Genomic DNA, 24,636 nt, shown 5'->3' on the forward strand with positions numbered 1-24,636 from the left:
GAGATGTAGGAGTACGCCAGTCACCTTATTATACTGTTTCGTGTCGCACGATATGAAATAATTAGAAATCTTAAATGAGAATCGAGCATCTAGTATACGTCGAATAATCATGCATAAAAGTTACTTTGACATGCTTTAAGACATGCTCAAGACATGCTTTAATAGTTACTCTGTATCTCGACTACTATTAACCATTTTTACTAAAAGATTAGGTGGTAAGATAGCCAAGAGCACAGACGAGTTATAAGGATCCTATACCTCGTCTGTGGTAGCATCCACTCTGGCATTATTTGGAATCCGCTGTTAATGATGCAGGTTCTGGTCCAGGCTAAAAAGACGATGCAGGTTCTGGTCCAGGCTAAAAAGACGATGCAGGTTCTGGTTCAGGCTAAAAATTAGATTAGGGGCAGCACTATACCGGCGACACTAGAATCCCGAGCGTGAGTACTCTCATTTCCTCTCTGCTTCAGATTTCAGAAATTTCGAAGGTGATAATAATCGAAGTTTTGAAGCTTCAAATTTCGAACCTTCGTAATAAACTATTAGAAAATTAAAAGAAACGCAGTTTGGAAGATTTAAACGATTTAAAAGATTGAAATTTCGTTGTTCTTCGGATGGGTTCTGGCTTGGTATGGAATTGGCCGGCTTGGAATCTGTCTGCTGTAGCTGCGCTCCTATTAGTCCGTATTTTTAGTTAATAACTCCTTCACAAACCTGCGGAGAACATACTCGCAAAGGAAAAAGTTACTTCAAATGTCCTTGGAAATCGCCCTTTTAAAGGAAGTACAACATTTTTGGGACATCCTGTATATGTTATATATCACTTTTTTAATATTCATTTTGCTTTAAAAATAAGTATAATAAATATAGGCACAGTAATTGGCACCCCCACAGTAATTGGGTTCCTTACTCGTGTAGTAAGTATTGAGAGAACGACTATCAAATACAAATATTGCTTCACAAATAATAATCATTAAATCTACATTTTAAATTTGTATTTTAAATATTGAATTTAAATGGGAATTTTCAAATAGAAAATATTGCGGGACGTGATCGGGGATAAATGAATAGACGCCAGCACGATGAATTTGGGAAAAGTCAATTTAACAATAAGTTTGCAAGGGCAGCAGCGTTTCGTGTCGATAATCATAATGTACAGCACAGCTCCACGACAAAAATCTCTCCATGTCGCTGTGTATTACACTGTTCTGGCGAACACAAATATATTTCACTGAACCGTAATAATAATCCATGATAATCAATAAGTCGGCAATGATAATAATAAGGCTAGCTACAGCGCGACCCCGTTCGCGCGGAAGGGATCGCCCGGTTCCGACGCTTTGTACACTTTTACAACGTACCTCAATAAGAATCTAATTACATTAAATTGAATTATCGTTATAATCATCGTTACAATTCGAAACTAACTCGAAGGATGTGTCGGTGGCGGAGCGTTCGCCGCTCGTATCGTTTCCAAAAAACCCGAGAAATCGATCATCTCTACCGGAGCGTTCAAAATGGGTGCTCGAGGAGAGCGGGAACAAAACGAGAAACACAAAATTCGAAATCATCGATCTCTCGGGAAGAAACGCGTGTACGTATATGTGTGTGTGTCTGCGCGTGTGTATATTAAAAATTTCACTCGCACATTCTCTCATTTTTTTTTCCTTCACCTTTTTCGTTCTGTTAAGGATACAAAGGCACTGTACACGTAAACATACAATTATTATAGGAGAGCGCTGTAGGCGGTCCGCGGGTGTTCCATTTTAGAACGGTAAAACATACCCCGTTTTGAAAAATATCGATACGATCTATTTTTCTCTTTTTCTCACTCCCTCACACACACACACTCTGTCTCTCTTTGTTCTATTTGTTTTCGTTTCGTTTTGTATCGTTTAAGACGCTGCACGCTTAAAATAGGGAGCGGTTTCCTTCGTTTCTAGCTGCATTGGTCAACGCTATTTTCATTCTATATTTATATCTGTTTTCTTCTTCTTTATATATATATATATATTATATATATTATATATAATATATATAACATATATATTATATATATATAATCTTAAACGTTAAGGAAAAATATAGACGACTATTATATTTATTTATTTATATATATATATATATGTATGTATAAATTGAAAGTGCAGAACTCACGGTAACTATTCAGGAGAAAAAATAATTGGTCAATGCGATCAGAAGTTAAGAAAACGCTCCGGGGGGTTTTGAAGGTGGGATCTGTTTTTCTTTTCTTTTCTTTATCACAATTTGGCAGTGAATGTTCTCACGTTTAAAATACAGTTTCACAAGGTTTTGCTCTTTTTTTCTCACTCTCTCTCTCTCTCTCTCTCTCTCTCTCTCTCTCTCTCCCTCTCTTTCATACGTCACGCTTTGTGATTCTTTATTATTTCGGTCGCTACTTCGAGGCTCCTCCACTGCTATTGGCTCCCTACCGGTTTCCGGTTTTACAAGACGAGACTTCGAAAATATTAACCTCTCGCTATATTATCTCGCAGTTGCACAGAAAAAATAAATTCTCCTTTGTATTTTCTTTTTTTTTTTTTCGTTCTCTTGACGTCTCTTCTCGGGCTGTGCTCGTTCTATTTAACACGGCGGTACACGCTCGGAAATTAGCGTCCTTCGAAACCATGCTTGAACTACCGTTCTCCTTTCCTACGATAGCGTAGTAGCAGAGAATGATTTTCTTTAGATTTTTCGTGTAGAAATCGGTTGGACAAGAGACTCGGTTCTCTCACCTTCTGGAAAAAAACTAATCCGATCTTTCGCTTGTGCGTCGCTAGTAGTGAATCGCTAGAACAGAGGGAAGATGAAATTTGAATGATTTGTTATAGAATCTTTATTTCATTTTCGACAGCGAACCTCGGTTCAAGGAAACTGATATAATTGGAATAACAATGATAAAAATCCAAAAGTAACTCTCGAAGCTTCTTTGAACTGAAAAATCATTATTACATTCGTCACAATTCATAGTACACTCGACAAGACCAATTTTTTTTTTTTAAAGAATTACTACAAGGATGTAAACACTTCGTACTAATAATACTTCTCCTCCATGATTGATTACACCGTTACATTTCACTTTTGGTAAAATTGATTTGAAATATCAACGAAGTTGTTTAGTATTTCATACTGTTTAACTAGCATTACACCGATAAAAGTATCGAATTTCCCTAAAGTCACTCTGTAAAAATAGTTCGTACGCGGTTCGAGTACGAATTCGTGCGAACAACCATGATCGAAGAACACAAATAAGTCGTTTCAACGCGATCGAAAAGTGTAAAGGATCATAGCCGGGACGCTGTAGTACGAATTTTTCATTGCAAATCGCGGCGTCAATGAAAAAGTAGATCGCGGCTCCTGTCATCGAGTATTCGAAAAATACGTGATTTGTACTTTATCAGATTCTACAGAAAATTCGGAAAAAGCATTCGCTGTATCGTCGGTAGTTCGACCACTGTTCCAAAAGCGGCAGCCATTTCCGCTCGGTCCGTGCGAAACTGAAACCGTTCGTACACCGTTCGGCGAAAAATATGTTTCTCACGAGCGCTCTCGATCCATTTTCTCCCGCAGTCTCTCTCCATTTTCGACAGTTTTCCACAGTTTTCGCGATGTTTAACGCGCGGATCGCCTCGCGGGGGGCTCGAACGAACGGCGAGGACTGCGGCCATTTTCCCGCGTATGTCTTTCCGCAGACCGATACATCTCCGAGGCGATTCCCTGGGATCGTCGGTACCAAAATACGAAGGCTCTCGTCGAATTCTGCGCGCCGAGACAAGCACGGTTACAATTTATTATACAACAACGCCGTCGCTCGTTCTTGCCGGCTATCGAAACGAAATCAAGGTCAAACGTATTTACATCTACTTTACAATTCGTCGGACGACCAAGTTACTCGCTTCCGGTTCCAAACTCGTTTAATCGTCACGAGAACCGTACTATTTTCAAGATTCAAAATCGGACCAGCAAACGTGAAACTCTCCGAAAACCCGATTTAAACAAAGTCACGCTTAGAGATTCACGTGTACCGGTCGTCGGCCATTTTGTATACAATGTTTCCTCGCTTCCCCTGCTTAACTTAAAACGCATTGTTCTCCGCAGGTCGTTCGAAGAATCCAGTACGTCGACTTGATTTTTCTTCGGTTTCTAAACAAACGATTCTTTTGTTTTTATTTTATTTTATTTTTTTTTGGTATTTTATTCGCGTTTCAAGTCTTCATAAAGGCAGTGATTCGTCTCGGAGTATTCGAGACGAGATTTCGCTCGTTATAATACTGCCGGTCGACCTCGGTACCGGAATCCCGAATCATCCTGCAGGATCACAGCATACTCGAGAAATTCGAAAGACGACGAAATTAAAGAATAGAAAAATGAAACGCGTTCGAAGAAAATGATAGCGCACCTGCGGAGATTTACCACCTTTGAGGTTGGTAAGTATCTTCGGGCTGGTGATTTTGGCGAACGATTACCCTAATCGAACATCGTTTCGCTACATTTTCGACGAATTTTTATTAAATCGTACACGCGATCAGGCGAGCGTCGATTTATGGTGAACGAATCTCTCGGTGGTTTTTTTTTAACGTGCTGCCTACCACGGTTTGTCGATTACATTTCAATTCCGATCGTAAACTAATCGTCTACAGTAACGTAATCTAGTAATCTTATTCGAGATCGTGTTACTCGACGGAAGGTTTTTAAGCTCCATTTTGACAATTGGACATTCAACTCTCAGGTAGGTAAAACGTTAAATCGATGCCGCCATCACTCGTAGACGATATTTCCTATCACTGGAAAATCATCCTACTAAATTAAACATAAACGCACAAACTTCCACTGCCAGCGCTACGAATTTTTTTCTAGAAACAAAAAACAAAAATGAAGGAAAGAAGACTGTACAGTTTCAGTACCGTGTCGCGAACGAAAAATCAACTTGGCATCGATCCCTCGAACGAGGACTCATTTCCAAAAGGTTGCTTCCGGTCCATTTATAATTTCGTTTCTCACTGCTACATTTTCATCGAAAACTGCATAAAACCCGCAATTATGGGGAGGCGCGAACAGGAATTTCGAAGGACGTTCAATTTTAGATCGTATTTCTCGAAAAATACAAGGTAACCGTTCAAGCTCGTTTCGCCGATGACAATTTTCTGATCTAATCTAATTTTCTTGTCTATCGATTGTAATTTTTCGATCGAGGAGGCAACCGATTAGTTTTTAGATCCCGATCTAGGGATCGATCCTCGCTCAAGGCGAACCAGACGGCAACTCCAGTCGTCCGTGGTGATCGTCGAAGCTGTTGAGCCGCGCGTTCCGCTTCGCTTCGTTCCCCTAACGCTATTCTTTACATTAAATATATTTATATATATATATATATATATATACACATATATGTATATACATATATATGTATTTATAATTTATTAACCGTTTAGTCGAAGTTGTCGAGTCAGTTCGAGATATTGGCAGAGCTCGCCAATAACGTCATTTTACATACATGCGTTGAGATCATTCGAGTGGTGTGTACAGCTAACTAGCTCTCGCTGAGGACTTCAGAAGCCGGCGAGTTCGGTGGTCGTGGAATGCGGGCTGGTACTGACTGTCAGGACACTCTGTCGTGACTAGACTGCGGATTTTATTATGAGAAAATTGAAATTTGGAGAAGAAATCTAAGAATGTCAATATTCATATAAAAGAATTTTTCAATCTATTCAAACGATTCAAGGAAGAACAAGTTTTCACTTGGCTCCTACTTCTCGCAATTGATGCAGGACATTTTTATTTTACAGGGATCCACAGTCCAGTCATGACAAGGTACAGGGTGGTACGCATTCGCGATGGCTGCGACCGGGTACAAGGGTTTCATAGCTGTTTCTCGTCTACGGACTCGGCTCTGGGTGACGATGATCGCACTTACGCGTTCGCTACCGAACCACCGCAATAATATATCCCACCGGGTCAAAGCAATTTAGCTAACGAAACCGAGAGGCTGAAATGTATCACAGCGATCACTCTTTCGACTACAGACTCCTACGGAAACCCTAAGGGAATTCGGTCTACTCGAAACGTGTCCCAACGAACAAAATGGTACCTTCCGAACCTGGACAATGTGCAGGGTCACCTAATCTTTTAACTCTTTGCGCTCGAACACGAACGTGTCGAAAGAATTTTTGCATTACTTGAACTACTGAGCAATAAAGGCATGCAGTTGGCATGGTAAAAGAAAAAATTAGGAACAAGCAATTTCAACTTGTCCGGTGGTTCTAGTGTTGGACTTGTTTGTATTTAATATATAATTGAACATTTAAGCGTGGCTCGAGTGCATGTGCTCAAAACTAGACTGCGGATTTTATGCACTTACGGCAAAAATGGGTAGATGAAACAGTGAACATTTTAGAGGAACTAATGAACACGGTTCTGTTGTTTTCCACTTGTTAAAATTGTTAAACGGAGAAACAGATTTTTATCGGACCTCTGTCTCTCAAAATTGATCAGGACAATTTTTATTTTGCATAAAGATCCGCTGTTTAACGTGTACTCCTGTATAGAATGAATTGAGCCACTCGTTCGCCATTTTCAATTTTTGTCGCTCGGGTGGCGCTAAGTCTAATGATTAAGGGTTAAATGAAATAAGTTAATAAGTACCAATCGATTTGGCAGTAAAATGTTAACAAAATCGAAACGTGGTTTTGACCTGCGAACGGTCCATTTAAATGTGGTACAACGTATACTCACATTATTACGTATAGAGAAAAAGAAAATCGTATAGAATATTTTAGATTGGAAAATAACGTCTGGGTTTCAAAATTGAGCTTCGAGCGCAAAGGATTAAATTATTTCTAATCCGTTCGTTCACAGCCTGTTAACCGGGCGATTTTATTTTCTATGCGAAACAAATCTAGAGTACATCTAGAATAAATACAGTCTACACCAATATGGGTCCTATGATACATTTAAGTAGTTGAATTAAAAGGTAAAAAGAAGGAGAAAAATATTAAAATTCGAAGGACGAACGAAGTCGTCCTCCCGGTTAACAAGTTGCGATTAAACCCGAATGTTACACGCGATTCCGACAAGTGATTTATTTTTCCAATTTCGACGCTTTCAATTTTGTGTTACGATTCGAAACATCGTAGACGGCGGATTCGCACGACTGGAAACCTGCATTACACGCGCGGCCACCGCTGTATATAATGTAGAAATATATATGTATATATATTATGTATATATTGCAATAGAATGACGCGACGTTGAAGTTGGTCGCGCGTATATAGCGTGGCTCCGTCATCAGTGGCGCAAATCGGCGAGCGGTGTCATTCTTCGCGAAAAAATGAACCAAAAACCTGGACCAAAATTGTCCGTCCGAAGCTCCATTGGTTAAAAAATTGCATTTCTCATTCTAGTCGTAGCGAACGTTTTTATTTCTTCTCGATCTGACTCTGTTTTCGTCTTTACAAAAATTTTTAGACTTTTGAGGTGTTTTTTTTTCACGAAGAATTCGATCGCTCGTCGCCATCGTCGACGACGGATCATCCTGTACGAAAGGAGAAGTGGTGATCGTCACTCGTCAACTAATTTGCTCTCGGCGAAACTAGCATTCCTAGGGCTTTTCCAAAAATACATCGTTATTCCCGATGATCTTAATTACGGATGTACGGACTATCTACCTCTCTGTTTGTTTGTTTGTTATTTTTGTTTGTTTGTTTGTTTCGAACATGTTCTCCCCTTTCTCTCCCTCTCTCTCACGCGTCTGCGAAAATACATTTTTTCGGAACAAGAACTGTATTACTTTGTTTTTTTTTTTTCTTTCATTTTATACACTAGCGGTAGGTAAGATTTGTTTCATTACTTTTTCTCTTTTTTTTTTGTTTCTGGCACGTACATTTGGCGCTGCTAAACGCCAATGTGGAATTGACGAGACTGAGTTGAAGGTACGTTTTCTTTTGCGTGTACGCGTGTTCCTCCCTCCTCTCCCTTGAGATGCGATCCCTTTTCCGGTTTGTTCGACTGTTGTGTTTCGTTGGTGGGAAAGCAACATTACTCTTTTGGTGAAACTACCTAATTTAAAATCCGTCAATTTGTTACGAATTAGAATCAATACGATAAATGTTCTAGCCCTTCAAATTACTATATCAATTTCTATAGATGGTGTTAAATAAGAAGGAATCATTGGCTAATCCTCTATTTGCTGATAATAGGGATAAATAGATTGTGTACCCCGTGTTCGTAGCGTTCACAGAGATATGGTTTCAGGGGCTAAGACGATAAGAATTACAAATTACTTGCCTCCCGGTATATGAATATTCTTGTTTACAACAAGGCTACCCCACAACGACATGCGCGAAAGAGATTCCTTCTTACATGGCACCAACTATAGACTATTAATGTTTGTGTAAAGTCTCCGTTTTACAACGTCTGATAAAATCCGTGAAAAAGGCAAATTGGAAATAAAACGAAAAATTTGTTAGATTTTTAAATTTTAGCGGTTCGTCGATGCTGTAAATACACGATCGTCTACTCGTTGTAAATATTGTGTGGATTTTTTTTTGTGTATTTTTAACACACCCTTTAACCTTTGCAACAGTTGCTGAACCTCAAAGAGTTTGTTTACCGTAAACAGTAACGAGTCGAGGATTTGCAAAACATGCTCCTTCGTCAAAAGAATCGCGCTACTTCCCCACCAACTAAATACGTCAGCGTTTCCCAATTTTCGTCGCTCAACGTTCCAAATTCCCTAGACCCGCCTCCGGATTCGCTTAAAAAATTCTTTCAAAAGTCGAATCGAATTAACTTTCAACTAATCGCTCGAAATCCATCTTTCGCCTCTTCTAACTCTCTAAATTGTATAGATTTATCAATTTGTACAATTTGAGTTGATCGGAACGGGTTTGTTCGACGGCCAATAGACGGCGGATTTAAAAATTGATTCGTATTTACAGAACGAATAAAAATCAACTGTTGATTGATCACTTCATTTGATTTCCAACCGAATAGATCTGGATAGAACGGATAAATTGATCGTTCGCGCTTATCCCGATTAGTGTATAAAAATTCGAACTCGCGTGACCTACCAATAAACTGTTCGTCGTGATCGGAAGGATAAGAATGCGCTACAAAGAAAAAAAAAAATAATAAAAATCAGACGCTTTTCTTATTGAGAGAAATTCCGAAATCGGAAATTGAGAAACGCTCTTTTTCTTTTTTCTACGCAGACTGTCCGCAACACGTTCCCTCGTCCTAAACGCGGAAGTCGCTCTACCTTAGTTTATAGCTATACAAATCATACGTACTATTATACAAATATTTTAGAGCCGCAACGATGCGTTAATTGATTCGTCCGAAGCAAAGATTATTCGATCTACTGCTGTGCATACACCCATCTCTCTCTCTTTCTGTGTCCTTATTCTGCCGTTCGTGTTCGTAGAAAAGCCTATTACCGGTAATTAGTCTAAGCGTGATATGAAAAAGGTTGTCGATTGCTGTTCGAATTTGAATTTAAAACCACTGGCAGCAGGACATTCGTACCCGTGCTAAACGTTCTCTAGAACTCCCGTAAAAAATCAATTAATCGTCTTCGACCGCTTATTACAAAAATGTACAATCACGTACGGTTTGAGCAGCATCGCGATTTACTTTACAATCGTACTCTAATCCGTAACAGTAGTTAACGACAGCCCTAACTCTTATAATCCCCACGTTAAATCCTTCTACGTATCCGTAATTGGCAGTGAACATTTTTCCGTAATCTTTTTTTGTTTTCTTTTTATCTTTCGCACGCATAACATAACGACCCTCTCTACACGGTGTAACTTCAAAAATTAACCATCATTTTTTTTAAGTATTTTCGATAATCCAAGAAATATTTTAAACGAATTTAGTCTTCCGTCCATTAGACGTTTGCAGTTGAAATATTTCTATAAAATCGTTTCGTTTATAGAAAAAAATCTAAATCAACGTTTCTGTTGACGTAACAAAAATTTTTAATTCAATGTCACCCGAGGTCAAGCAAGTTGACCTTCCTCAACAGAAAGATGAACATGATCAGACCAATTTTTTTAAAACAGCTTCTCAATGAATTGTCGAAAAGATGGCGGTTAATTTTAGGGGATGCACCGTGCGCATTCATTTCTTTAATATTTTAATCGCGACTCAATTAATGTTCCGGAACACACACGATCGAAGAAAAGAGCAACGAAGAAAATTGTCTACGTTAAAGCATTGTTACGCGCTTCGTAGCTCTTTGCCACGTCACGAGACGGATAAGAAATGCGGCCGAAGCTCGAAGTGAAACCATACGGTTCAGCATTATCTCGTATCGCGAGGCTATCGCGAGACGACGATGCGAACTATTTAAAGAATTACGCGTGCTATTTAATCGTGTAATTTACAAACAAAAACGCAGTCTTCTCTCGTTTGTATCCGTTTTATCCCCGTAGCTTCGACCTCACCGTACCCGAGAGCTGGAACAGTTATTGTTGCGTTGTTGTTGGGCCACTAACCTAAAGATCGTCTGTACAAATAGTGCTAACTAATTGTCAGAATGTTCTCGATCGCCTCGACGACTATACCAAGCGTTGTGCGTGCCATGAGAATCAGCAACGGAACCAGCGGATGCATCTTCGGCGCGTTGCAACGGTCCAACATGTCTGAACTCTTTCGGTTTCTCCCTCGCGTTCCTCTCGTTTCTCTTTTCTTCAGTAGCTCTCAGGTACCTGAACGACGGTTACCGTAAAAGTCCCATTACAAACACAGAATTTGAATCTATCGAAGTCACTGTAGCGTGCCTAAGAAGTCCAAATATCTGTGCTGCATGTAACCTCAAGAGGACTGGCTAGACGGAGCGGACGAGGGAGTGGTCAGAGACATGTGCAGGGTGAATCCGTCGTAAACGTCCATCAAATCGCGCATTCTGTACTCCTCTAGGCAAACGAACCCTTCCAGAGACGGAGACTGCTTGCGTGCACAGTCCATGCAATGGACCACGTGTCGCTTCTCTTGCTCCCTTATGAACAAGATGTTGAACACTTCGATCTGTAATCAAATCGAACGCAACAATTACTATCGTCGTCTCATCTCCGGAGGTATGCGAGAACCCGAAAATGTCGGGTACCTGAATATTCTTGAGAATCTCGAATATTCTTGGGAACAAGCTTGAAAATTGTCGGGAATCCCTAATATTCTTATTCGAATCCCTATTTCGAGAATCCTGAAATTTTCCAGAACCGGTCCCGATCCGACATTTTTGGGTTCTGGCGCATCTCCACTCATCTCCATTGTCTTCATCTTTTCACGAAGATGTCTCACCTCGCATTGCCCGCAATAATGCGAAGCTTCGTTCTTTCCCCGTCCATGAAACCGAACCTCGACACTTTTACTTTTCACAAACTCTAATATTAAGCAGCACTGTCTCATTGTCCTTAAGAGGCAATTCTTAATTAATTCGAACAGTCTGGGGTCCGACACTTTGATGTTCCGAGCCAAATTCCAGGATAAGTGCACCATTGGTACGATAGATTTGAACGATTGCAGTTTGTTCCATTCGTATCGTTCGATCGCCAATTGATATTGACGAGCTGTCAGAGGACCTACGTTCCAGGCGATGTTGTTGCACCAGCCGACGGCTTGAACCCAATGCACGCAACCTGGGACAGAAGATTTCGTTTAAAACAAATATTCAGTAACACTAAATTATGAAAAAGTTACGAAAAGAATTCCGAAGTTTATCCCTGGCCACTATAGATTAATTTTGCGATCTACTGACCTGCATTAACCCAGACGAGATCGCCAGGCCTTTGTAGAAACCTGTACACAGGAATGTTCTCCTCGTACAGGTCTTCTAAAGAAGGCCACCAGCTACCATGAAGATAGTTAATGTTATTCCTCTCGCAAAGAGCACAAATTACACCCCAGTATGCGTCAGGCACTGCAAACCATTCGCACTCCCCAGGCCCGATGTTAATATTAATCGAACAGAAATTATTGTTCTCCTGATGGCCAGGTGTTCTACTACCAGGCACCTGTAATGAAGAACATCTTGCAAACCATCCTGGTAGATCGCATCAACTGCAGAATCAAGAAAAATCCTCTTACCTTCATATACAATTGAACGGTATTCATTCCCAAAATAACATGGCCAACGTGACTGAGCATGTTCCCAGCAGACACAACTCTAGCGAACGCTGGCAGCTTCATCAGCTCCTGCAGCTGCGGCTTCCACTTCCTTTCATCCGATAAATCTACATTGGTCCCAAATCGCAGCATCTTCGCTCCCGGCCGACCAGGCAGTCCGAAGGCGTTCTTCTTCCTCCTGACAGCACCAGTGCTATCCTTCGAGTCCGAGTCGGACAGATTCGAGGTGTGAATACCTTGAGCCTTCTCTCTCTCCTCCTTCAAGCTTTCCTGAAAGCTCGAAGCCTGGTATTGCGCGTACTTCGCGATCGTCGTGTGGCTCCTATGGCTGATGCAGCCCCAGACCTTCCTGCCCATCACGGGATCCCAGTTCTCGTCGCTGGTCTGTTGCATCTGAGTTCTGACCTCGATACCATGATCAGGATTCGCTTCCACCAAGGTTTTCGTCGAGAACAGGCCCAAGTCCAGCTTCAGGGCAGCCGCCAAGCCGCGGATCACAGCTATCGGGTGTTTCAGGCAAAACTCTTGCAGCTGAGGACCGAAAGCGTCCTTCTTATTCTCTAAGTAGACGCTTGGAGTCTGCGGTAAGAGTTGTTCCTTGGTTAGCCTCTGGCTTGGTGGATCCGGCGGCGCTGGCGGTGGCGAGCGATCGCTTAAAATGGAACAGTTCGGGACACCCTTCAGCCCTTGACCCTTGCACGCCTCGATGATGTTCTTGGCGTCCATGTCTATGCTGAGCTTCTGTTCAGGCTGAGACTCGCACAGGCTCTCCAACTTGAGAACCGGCTCGACTCGCGTCACCGATTCTATTTTATTTGTACTGGACGTCGCCTCGCACTTCACAGTCTCCACCGGGGTTGGTGTCTTCGCGTTGCTCTTCTCGTACGTCTCCAACTTCGACGTGGACGACGGTTGCGAATCCTCCACCTTCTCCAGTTTCACCTCCTTGATCTTCTCGGTGTTCTCCTCCAGGTTCGACGGCGAGAACGGACCCGAGCTCAGAGTCCCGTTGTTCATAATACTTGGAGCTTCCTCCTTCACGTCCAAGTCCTCGGACCCGAAGTGCTTCAACAGATCCTCCGCCAAAGACGTCGCGATGTCCTTCTGCGATAATAGGGCCTGCAGCTCTTGATCCGTGACTCCCAAGTCCTTGTTCCCTGCCGAACCCTCCGGGTAGTTGCTCGTTGTCGATGAGATCTGCGTGTAACCCTGAGCGGCGTACTGGTTAGGCTGGTATTGGTTGTACTGTCCGGACGCCATTTGTCTCTGGGGGAAGTTCGGGTCCGAGGCGGATTTGTAAGGCATTCCTGGCGTCTGGCTGTTCCCGGTCGCCGCGGTATTGTAACCCACGTTCGAGTCCGAAAATCCTGTCTGTAACGCAACGGTTCCACCTTGTTGCAACTATAATAGAGAGAAGTGTGTAAAACGGTGGAAACTTAATCAATGATCACACTGCAGTGTAGTGCACTGCATGGCCGACATTGTATTGAGATGAAGCATGGAGGGGTTGTAGGGGAGGGGGACAGGACCCGGTATATAAAATTTCAGCTGCAGGTCTTTATTAGTTTTGGAGATATTTGTAAACAAAATTTCGCACCACTACAGTGAATTCTGTGTTCATGTATGAGTCTGTGGCGGCGTGTGCGTCAGCATCGAGTTGCCGCTTATCTAATGTTTTCGTAAACACATGGCAACGATCCAATATGAACGGTGTCCTCGGTCCTACGGATCTGCGTAACTAGATGCATCATTCTTTAGATCTGGGTTAGGTAAGCTTTTTTTACAAATACCTTGGAAACTAATGAAGACCCGCAGCTAAAATTTTATATTTACGATTCTCCCCTACCCCTCCAAAATTCATCTGAATTTGATGTGGGAACCATCCGTAACTATACCCAATGAAAGTAAACATGTTAGAAAACTGTGTACCGGTTGTTGAGGTATTCCATAGTTCTTAATGACACCGGGTTGTCCTAACTGCGTATGATTATACCCAGTTGGGTAACCAGGCTGTCCTGGCCTTAGGCCTCTTTGCGCAGCCTGTTGTTGCTGCAGCCTGAGCTGCTGTTGATGCTGTTGCATGGACCTGTACTGATGCTGCAACTGGGCAAGCAGACCCTGTTGTTGTGGCGTTAAACTGCCATGATTTTGTTGCAGAAACTGTAGCATCTGAAGCTGTTGCGGTGAAAGGTAGAATGGTGGTGGCCTCTGCTGCGTACCTGGGGAGACGACTGGCTCTTCTCCTGGCTAAAAGTTTAAGTCATTTTAGTAAAGATTGAAAATAGACAATTGCTGTTATTTAACCTCTTCGCCTCATATGACTGGTCAGTCTCGTCATGCGATTTTTCAAGCTATTTATGAAGTTTATCCTTTATAAATTTTTGATGAAACTATATTTTGTTTTATGATGCACAATGTCTCAAGTAAAGAGGGTTCATATGTATTGGTCCAAAAAAGAAATAATTTTTACTCCTATCTTTTTAAAAATTATGTCAAATTAGTTTGGTTACTTAGGCCCAGCAACTAGACGTTTAGAGTGGATGCGAAGGGGTTAATAGTTTGCGGTGATGAAAGCTCACCTTGAATCTCTTCGTATTAAGATTCTGGCCTTGTCCTTGCGGATAAGGCGGTGGTGGACCAGAAGGTGTACTACCATATTTATAACCTGGGCCACTTGATGGTTGTTGTTGCTGTTGCTGTCTGCTAGACATCTCAGCGCTGATGGGTAAGTTCCAAGCCTCTTCTATAGACGGCAATTGCCGCCTCCTTCATTAAAACAAAAATACCTGTTAATGAATGGTACCATATATTCGCAGACAGTTCTTTTGGTAATCGTTAGATGTGTACGAGAACCAGAAAATGTTGGGTACCCGATAGTCGGGTCGGGTCGGGTAGGTATCGGGTCGAGAGGAGTCGGTTTCTCCACAATTTCGGCATTCTCGAGAAGCTGTCCCGATTCTGAATAAAATTCTCGATCCGACATTTTCGGGTTCTCGCACGCATCTAGTAATCGTTCATCGTAAAAAAAGAAACGAATCTCAAAGATTGTGCTATACACAGCATCAAGAACTGAATATAATTTCAAATAAAAAAAAAAAAAGAAATAAAAGTGTGATCCTTTTATAACAGCGTGTTCTATGCATGTAATTAAACATATTGTAATTAAAAACTAATTGTAGTGAAAGACAAATACATTTATTTCCAACAATTATTTACATTTTGTACAATAGTGTGCCACCAGTAAATTTAATTTTCTTTAAAAATTTTAACTTGTATTTTCTATACTATACAAATAATTTTTTTTTTATACAAACAACAACTAATTATTTATAGGGTCACTGAGATGTCAATATCACTAGAGATCTTTTACTGAAATTAATCATAACGTATAGACAGACATACATATACAGTCTTTGTTTCAAAATTAATTATCCCTTAGCTTCGCAGTTTAAAGTCACAAGTTAAAAATAATTGAACGCCTTAGTGCTGAGAAACTATTTCATATAAAATGCAAGTCTCCCGTAATTGAATATAGATATAAAATAAATTGTAAATACGCGAGTACCGAAAATATGGAATTCTTTCCACTATTATGTCCACGGTATAGTGCCGAGCTAGACCAAAAGAAACTTGCATTTCATCTCTGATGATTCTGTTAAGTACTTAACATTTAAGTCTTTGTAAAAACCGAAAGCATTAAAATTCAAGACTTAGTCCTGCCTGTTCTATCAACTTATCCACCAAGTTCCTTCCCGTTATAACTTACGGAAAACCGGTGCAGTGACTCAGAAATTTGTTACTCCGAATAACGACAATCTACGTTATTATTCTGACCTGTAGCCGCAAAAGAATAAAATGGGATCTCATCTACATTGGATTATGATTGACTTGTCTCGTCTTCCTGATCAATTCCATGTATCCAAATTAATGAGTCAGTGCATGTCCATTAACGAGTCCAAGCAGTTAATGAATTCAACTGATACAGTGACTCAGAAATTTGTTAGCAGATACAGTGATCGTTCACACTGCCGTTCCAACTTCAATTTTCAGGTGAACAATTCTACCTAATTTAACATATAGGCATACTTATTGGCTTGCTTACTTTAACATTCTAGCCAATTAAAGCCTATTAATAGGCTTTTTAAATGCTCTTAAGAAAAGCTCGTAGATCATATTAGTCAAGATGGCTTGTTTATCCAGGGATGAAATTGCTATCATTATTGAAATACAGTCGAGGGCAAAATTAAGGGGACCTTAAAGTGTTAAAATTTCATGATGTTGCTTAATTTCGGTGGCCAGCTCCGCATAATCTGGCCGAATAAGCGAAGCAGAGGCACACGAACAAATTAATGAGTCAGTGCACGTCCATTAAGGGGTTTTAACAGTTAATGAATTTACTTGGCGGCGACGGAAGGCATCGGTGCTTGGCTCAAGTGACTCTGCAGGAAGTTTATCCTCTGTTGAAGAGATGGGTTCATCGGGGTGTTACCACCGGACTTGGCGCCACCCAGGCTCGCCAGAGAGCCCGTGCAATTCGGCGTGTTGTTGTTGCCCCTAAACAAGACAAAAAAAATTCACCGTTACCACACTGGTCTAGTAACTGTTTAGACAGGCGAGCTTTCCACGTCTTCTCTACTATTTTTTTTTTTCGTTTTTTTTTCGAATGCTGACCTGTCTTCCGACTTACTTATTCGTCTGCGTTTAATCATACGTATGTATGTCCATAACGCACCAATATATGGGTCGCCTACTAGGCAAAGAGTATACAACATGTACAGTGAACAACACATATATACAGTTGATGAAGTGTGCCTTGTTGCAAACAGATGAAAATCGCGAACATTTTGCGCTTTTCCTGATGGATTCGACACTATCTTTCTCAGTGGCTCGACGATAAAATGTGGAATTGTTGGTTTTAGAGAAGTCAGCGAAACCAAAATTTGGTAACACAGGTGTCTCGTATCGCAGCGTACACCTTGGGAGGTGGATATGGCTTTCGTCTTTAGAAAAATTCAGATAACAAAACGACATTTTATAGTTGAATAAAAACCAGCTGATTTCACTTAATAATACTGGATATATTAGATACACTTTATTCAAAATTGTAGATAATAGTATCGGTAGAAATCTCTGCAAAGATACAAGCTATATTTTCAAAAAAAAAAAATGTAGAGGTATCAGTAATACCAATATTAACTACAATTTAATATTTAAGTGTAAAGAGTCAAGTTAAGCCTTTGCGGTGCTGCAATAACGTGACGGATGTTTCTTCTTCGTTCTTTGGAGCAGAAAGTTCATTTTTTGGACACACAGAAGACATTGGCAATCCATCTTTTTGATTAAACATTCGCGACTACCTTGAATCTCTGCCAGTAAACATGATAGTTCTCGTTGTATAGTCTTAGATCGATTATGTATTCGAATTGAATGGTCCCTGATGATCTTGAATTGTACTTGGTGCTCGGCGCATATGAAGTTACTTACATAAGACACTCAAATGCTTTTGGATGAGGTAAGCTTACGAACGTGCCAACAAAAACATTGCATTCTTTTTCTAAACAAAATTTCAAGGTGATCTAGAACTTTATATGAAAAAGACCCCGGATGTTTGTTTTATTTATTCACTCTGAGATGACTTCTGGAGTCCTTCGAGAATCAAAAGTAGTTCAATATTATAAGACTTATTTCGGAGGAATGTAGCTATCTTATAAAACAATCTATTTTCTACAAACAATAGTTAAATAGTGGAAATTACTTTTTACAAGGCTAGAGACCACTTCACAATTTTAACACGATACGAATCCTGAGATTAACAGTCAGCTATTAAAAACAAGAATAAGATATACAGTTAACGGAGATACCAAAAGTCATCCTGAGGTTAGTCGACAATGAGGAGCCTGTGCGTTAAAAAGAAACTAACGAGAACTACAATCTGAGCACTGAAATATTAAAGTACGAACAGTGTGTAAGCATAATGGGTGTACATATATAGTCTCACTGAGAGAACTTGAGGTTCATGAGAGGAGTTAAAGGAAATTAGCGAATGGCAAGGGGTTCTTTCACTGCCACCCAGTTAATTACATTAGTAGCGGCTGATAAAGAACACTACTGGAAAAGTTTGCTCACAGTGTTAAAAAAGTAAGAAGGACCTCGATCAAAAACTAAACAGTTTCGGTGCCTTAAGAGTGTGCGTTTGCTGTGACATTCCTCAAGTCCACTCGGTAGATCTATACACTAGGTAGACCTAGATTAAGCACAGCTACATTAGGTTACTCTTGTATCGGATAGTTTCAATATTATCACAATATACTATAAGCACAATCCCAATTTCAATGAAGCTCAGGACATATGTTCAACCGCAAAGGATCGAACCTAAGTACTTCAATCTTAAATATCTTACAGAAGTTAAACCACATTAGGGTCGATCGACGTTTATTTATTGTCGAAACGAACAATGTACATCGGTGTGCAGTGGCAAAGATAATAGGGAGTATGAACAATGGGGAACCATAAATCTAATCAGGACTGCTATCCCAGAGATCCGCTATGATTTCGACAACGCTTGTACATAGTACTTGACAAAACATGCTGTATTTTTGTATGTGGAATAAATGTTGATTCATTATGCACATATTGCATGATTGTTAGGATTTACTTTTATCAATATCATTCATACTCAGATGATGAAAATGTTCCTGATAGCTGAGGTTGCAGACTACATTTAGTCGTTTGTCTAAGAAACTATTAATACTGGAGAGAATGTTTATTGGCACAACCTGTGGGATTTTTAATACTGAGTAGGAACTGTGTAATTCATTTGTTAAAATATGTTTTGATATTTTCAATTTACGATTATTGAGATTGCAGAGATGCATTCACAAGGAATTATTAAACAAATTTATTTCTTAGGATATGGATTATAAAAAAAAATGGCTAAAAATTTGGATAGACACATTCTCGTTATTTCTACAAATTTAAATTAGTCACGTGCAAGTTTCGTTAAAGAAACACATTATAAATGACTAAAATTACCATTTTTTTTTTACAGATATCTTTCACAACGTCTTTATCGACGCGTTCAACGGTTTCAATAATTTATGAAGTGAATAACCAAAATGCGGTGAGCAGTTTGATATCTCGAGGCCCACTTTCAGCTTCCGGTTATGAATGAAACATGATTTTTGTTGGATCGTAGGGGATCTCTTGGCTAACGTCGCTGACAAAAAGGGGACTTCGATTGGAAGAGAAAGAAATTCCTTATAAGCGAACATTCCCCGTTACATATCTGGTTGCATTGGGTGCAATAGAACGCCTCGCGCCGGTTATTTTACCTGGATGCGTTGACGTAACAAGCTAGTGCGTCTTTAGGCTGGCTAACGCTTTCGTACAAAATGCCCAGATTAGTCCACGCAGCCGAGTGAGATTTATCTAACTGTACCGCGCATATATAGGCTTGTAGAGCGTCCATAGGCTGGTTCTGCTGCTGGTACAGAACGCCTATGCTGCACCACGTGTCGGCGTTCCCTTCGGACTTTTCCACAGAGTTTCTGCAACAGCAGACAACGCACGTTTACCAATAATCGATCATCTATCATCAGAGGCTATCCGGCCGAAAAGTCTTCTCGTTTTTGTCTAGGCGGCCCGAGGAACTCGGGTTTCATTTAATTAAATTAAACTTGAGCTGTGCAGGCTACTCGTTCTGCTGTTCTACACCTTCTCTCAGAACTGTGTTTGCATTTTCATAGCACTTATTTTTCTTTGGAACTCGCACTTTACCTACCTACTAAATAAATGAAATAATGCGAGTTCCACTTTGATGAAAGAAGACATTTGGGCCGTACATTTTTAGAAAAACGTTTTAACGTTCCGAGCATCTGGGTAATAAAGTAAATGTGTAATTTAACAGGGATTATATGCATCGAAAAGAAAAGGGACTATTTTTCAGCAGCTACTTCCGACTCAGAGGTAATTTCCTAGATTTGTACAATGGGGGTAGGGACCCAATTACTGTGCCTATGTTAACGATACTTATTTTTAAAGCACACTGGATAATAAAAAAGAGGCATATAACATATTAATTGATTTTAATGAAAAAATAAGTATTTATATAGGCACAGTAATTAGCATCCCCGCAGCAATTGGGTCCCTTACCCTATGTGCAGTGAGTATTGTATAGCAGGGTTTGTCAGTTTCAAGAACACGTTACCTGTAAGCGATAAATGCATCATGAACTTTCCCAGAAGCAGCGAGGCAACGTCCCAGCAGGTAAAGGCTCTGGCCGCTCTTCGGTTCCGCCTCAATAGACTTTTGAAGGCAGTGAATAGCAATCGCCTGCTTTTGCTGTCTCGTTATGCCCAGCACGGTGCAGTCAACCACGTGGTACATCCATCCTGGAAACCAGAAAATCACTATTAACGTTGCTATACCGATGCATTTCTGATTGATCCTGTATCGACTATTTCTACCCTGTGTCTTCAATTTTCGAATATTTTTGGGGTCAATCGTCGTTTTCATCGTTCTCAACTATGCTTTTCTCTATACATTCTCTGCCAATTCATTTGCGAATGAAAACATAAAAATTAATGACATTTGGACAAATTTCTAATAAAAATAATGCTTCCGTTTTCGTCTTCTTCGAAGAATTATGACTATTATTAACACTAGGTTTACGGGGTACTAAGAGTCACCGTTTTACATTACTTTATAAATATAACAAGAATGTGCCTATCCAATTAGTAGTTTTTTAAATAATATATATTCAAAGAAATAAATTTGTTGAATAATTCCTCGTGGATGCATCGTTACTCGATAATCGTAAATTAAAAATAGTAGAATCCGTCACTTTGACGGGTCCAGTAAACCTAGTGTTAAGAAGCGAGTTCTGGTTTAATTTTTACTTTTGCAAGGTAGACTAAATTGTGCGAATTAACGTCAGGTTGTTTTAATGCAAACACAGAAAATTAAAATCGCTGTAAAATGTGACCACCTGAATTTGAACATCTCGAATAACGTTCACATTGATTCGCACAACACTGCGACAACGAATCTCAAAAATTAGATGCACGTTGCACACAAACTTGATGAATCGCGTTCACGATGCCCACTGAAGACACAAATCCTAGTACAAAATTGATCGCTGGACCTATCGATACGATTCTAAAAATATTCCAGATAGCTTAACGGATCGCTAATTAACAGAAACTGAATTGGACCAATCATACCGACCACGTTCGAAGAACCTCGAGTAAATACCGATCGAATCCATGCCAAAATAAACAGTCGAGACAACGATAAAAATCCTGTTTAATTCCGTCGTGCTCTTTCAAATTGTTACCCTACACCGCACCGGGCTCCGCGTGCCTCGCCATCTGCAGGGATTACCGAAGGCTCCTCTGCGTACGACTTCCGGAAGTGCTTTCACGAGGCCGAAGATCACGCGAAGATCCAACGTGCACACCGAACTTGCAAGGCTCGCGAAGGACGTGCGAGAAACGAGGAGGATTCGCTAACGAATGATTCACGAACGATTCGAGGAACCGGCGAGGACGAGCACTGTTAAAACGAGCGAATCACCGTGCAGCGGTTTCCGGAGGGATGATCAACGTTCCGATGGATCGCTGCGAATCGAGGACGTGTTGCTCGAACACTAGACGAGTACCGAACTGAATAGATTTTCGCAGGTATAACCTAGGGTAGCCATTTTTACCCACTCTCCCTTCGAGGCGGGTCTCGAATTACAACCCTCTATAAACATAGGCGTAGAAGCCCGGTCGAGCCTCTTCGACAATCGGAAAATAGAATTCGGACAATGAATTATTCCGTTGGGCAAACGTTCACATTTTTCTTAACAATTTCCGGGCTGCGGCGACAGCACACGGGAATGATAAACGGTTTGTTTTATTCAGGAGCGCTTGGTCAGTCTCGAAAATCAGATATTTTCCGAGGTACGAAAGATTTTCAGAACGGCGTTTTGTTTGGAAAGTACTGGGGCAAAAGGGCTTTTCATTTATCTCCGGTTAATCGCGTTGGTATTTTCATTTGGACGGCTCTGGTGGGACGAGATATTATTAAATGTATTAAACGAGTTTAATACACGTGGCTTTACAGTTTCCCGTGATTTCATCTGCTTTATAGAATTCACATTATATTTAACAGGTTCGCGACGGGGCCGTATTTTGGCAGTTGTACTTGTGGTGGTACATACCGTCGTGAGCGTGTTAAATGCACGGAAATCGGATAAATTTGATTATTTATAAAAGTAGAAATGTATTAAATCTCGTTGAACCTTGCATTTTGTAAGTGATTCACTTGTCTCGAGGATCTTAAACAAGCGGAATACCCTTTTCCAATAAATTATAAAGCGATCGATAGTTTAAACGAGAGGAAAAATGATTTCCGGATGGGAGGACACGCTTACTTCGTGTTAAGACTGTCGAAGCCGACGTTTAGCTAGCTTACACTACTAAATGGCTGTCGGTCTACGGATTGGTTCCGAGGAAGTGTCTGTGTGCACGATGCTGTCCTTAGCCAGCTGCTAGCCTCTGTAACGGCACACCTTTATTTTCCAGGTCTTTCATTCATCATTATCTTCTGTGCACAGACCTGCTCCTCCCGCGGGGGTTTCAAAATACGAGGACAGGATGCTGGCAGAACTGCCAGCAGGAAGTTAGGTTTGATTTCTTTGTTATTGTACTCGATGACTGGACTACGAAGGAAAATGATTTTCACCGTTAACCAAGCCTGAGATCAACGACAATAATTGTTTACATGAACCAGTCAATTTCGAATATTTCAATTTCAGCTCTACTTCACTCCCACAAATATTTATGTAAAATACATTAGAATAGTTCAAACTATATTTTATAGCTCGTATAAAGCACAAGACTGTTATAACTGTGGATCTTTATGTAAACTGAAAATTTTCAGCACTAATTTCAAGAAACAAGAGCCAATAAAAATTTCTTTCTTCTTCCAATTATTTTCATAATGAGGCTTCTTTATAGGAACCCTGACATGATAATCATTTTCACGTAGCACTCTTCTACATAATTCTGGATTTACATGTTCCTTGAAGTAATCTCTAACTATCGTTGCAAGTTTTGTAGCAGAAATCTTTGGATGTTTTTTTATTTCACCGATCAAAGCTTTTTCTTTTTCCGTTAGTTCTTTGTGGGCGGCCTGAACGGTACTTGTTTTTTACAGTTCCTTCAGATTTCGATCGTTTAAGAATATAATGTACTTTATATTTAATAATTGACTTATTTCACCATACGTCTTTCCTTCGTTACGCCACCTCGCAATTAATTTTCTCTCATTTTCAGGAACTTCAGATGTTTTGGGACACATGTTCAATAGAATATTTCACCATGAATGCTAGACTATGACTGACGCACGTAGAACAACTACCAACAGTGAATGTTTACATTCGGTGCCTGAAAAACTTTGTTTTCATTCATTCTTACACCTCATTTCTGCGTGTTCAAATACTTTTGTGGCATCAGCAAAGTTTATGTTTGCAAGGAATAATTCATAACTGTTGTATACATATTTCGATTCACTTGAAACTTGACCTGTATAATCTAGAGAGTCGTACCAATTTACCATGTTAATAACATTTCTGTAAGTATTGTATAATATACTTATTATAATAAATCAAGTATTTCATGGTAAGTGTTCCAATACTTTCGTGAGTCACTGTAAAAGAGAAGTTTGAATAATGAACGAAGGAAGATGTAAAATTTCTCGGACGCTTCCTTCTTCAAGTTTCTCGTAAGCACAATCCCCCAGCGTTATCCTAATGTGCATATTCGCGACTCGAGCGGACCCAGGTGATGAAACCAGTTTTCTTGTCGGATGATTTTTAATCCGTACCACTTGTAATCCTTTTTATTCGACTGTTTCGCGATACGGCGACGGGCAAACATTAAACACGGGTCCGTGTGCTCGACGCAATTCGAAACGCGGTAATTTTTGCGGCTCCGCGACGTGCCGCGCCGCGCTCTCTGAAATTAAACACGTGCCGTGGGAAAACGCGAGTTTTGCAACAAGTTATTACACAATCGTAGACCGCGATGCTAAATGCACGACGATTCTAAATGGAATTAAGTCGGATCGTAAACACGCTGCCGGCGTTCGAGTGTCCTCACTGAGCTGCTCTAATTGTCACTCATTACCGGGCCCGCGGATGCGCGTGTAAACTGTATTCAGCCGTTTTTGTTGACCAGTTTGCGAACGCTAGACTTAAACGGAAACGCGCATCTTTCGGATGGATTCACCGAGTCGCAAAAAGAGCCGAAATTTTTAAAAACAAGAACCGAATCGCCGCATGTTTACGTTTCCATATTTTCATGCATTTTTGTTCCCACGCTTCTACTTTGAAATCAACATTTCACTAAAATCAGAGACAGTTTTACCTGATTGCGTTTTCTATACATTTGCGTCTGCATATTTTCAAATTTTTGTATCGATCAGCTTCTGTGACTCGTTTAAAAT

At 40.4% G+C, this 24,636-nt stretch overlaps 1 protein-coding gene across 2 annotated transcripts in view; it reads right to left on the bottom strand.

Moving 5' to 3' along the window:
* Positions 1-2,937: 2,937 nt before the first annotated feature.
* Utx (Utx histone demethylase) overlaps positions 2,938-24,636 on the bottom strand; it is a 147,580-nt gene continuing 125,881 nt past the window's right edge. The window contains exons 8-16 of one of the 2 annotated variants that reach the window (XM_076806015.1): positions 20,351-20,552; positions 19,476-19,691; positions 16,543-16,698; positions 14,724-14,910; positions 14,074-14,391; positions 12,106-13,545; positions 11,777-12,032; positions 11,320-11,657; positions 2,938-11,046 (exon numbers count right to left, since the gene is read on the bottom strand). In XM_076806015.1, the coding sequence (XP_076662130.1) occupies positions 10,834-11,046; positions 11,320-11,657; positions 11,777-12,032; positions 12,106-13,545; positions 14,074-14,391; positions 14,724-14,910; positions 16,543-16,698; positions 19,476-19,691; positions 20,351-20,552 (3,326 nt within the window). In that variant the 3' untranslated portion in view covers positions 2,938-10,833. The remainder of the gene's footprint in view (positions 11,047-11,319; positions 11,658-11,776; positions 12,033-12,105; positions 13,546-14,073; positions 14,392-14,723; positions 14,911-16,542; positions 16,699-19,475; positions 19,692-20,350; positions 20,553-24,636) is intronic. The other variant, XM_076806016.1, reaches the window with a different exon arrangement.

Source organism: Halictus rubicundus, chromosome 2 (genome assembly GCF_050948215.1).
Source record: "Halictus rubicundus isolate RS-2024b chromosome 2, iyHalRubi1_principal, whole genome shotgun sequence".
Lineage (NCBI taxonomy): Eukaryota > Metazoa > Arthropoda > Insecta > Hymenoptera > Halictidae > Halictus > Halictus rubicundus.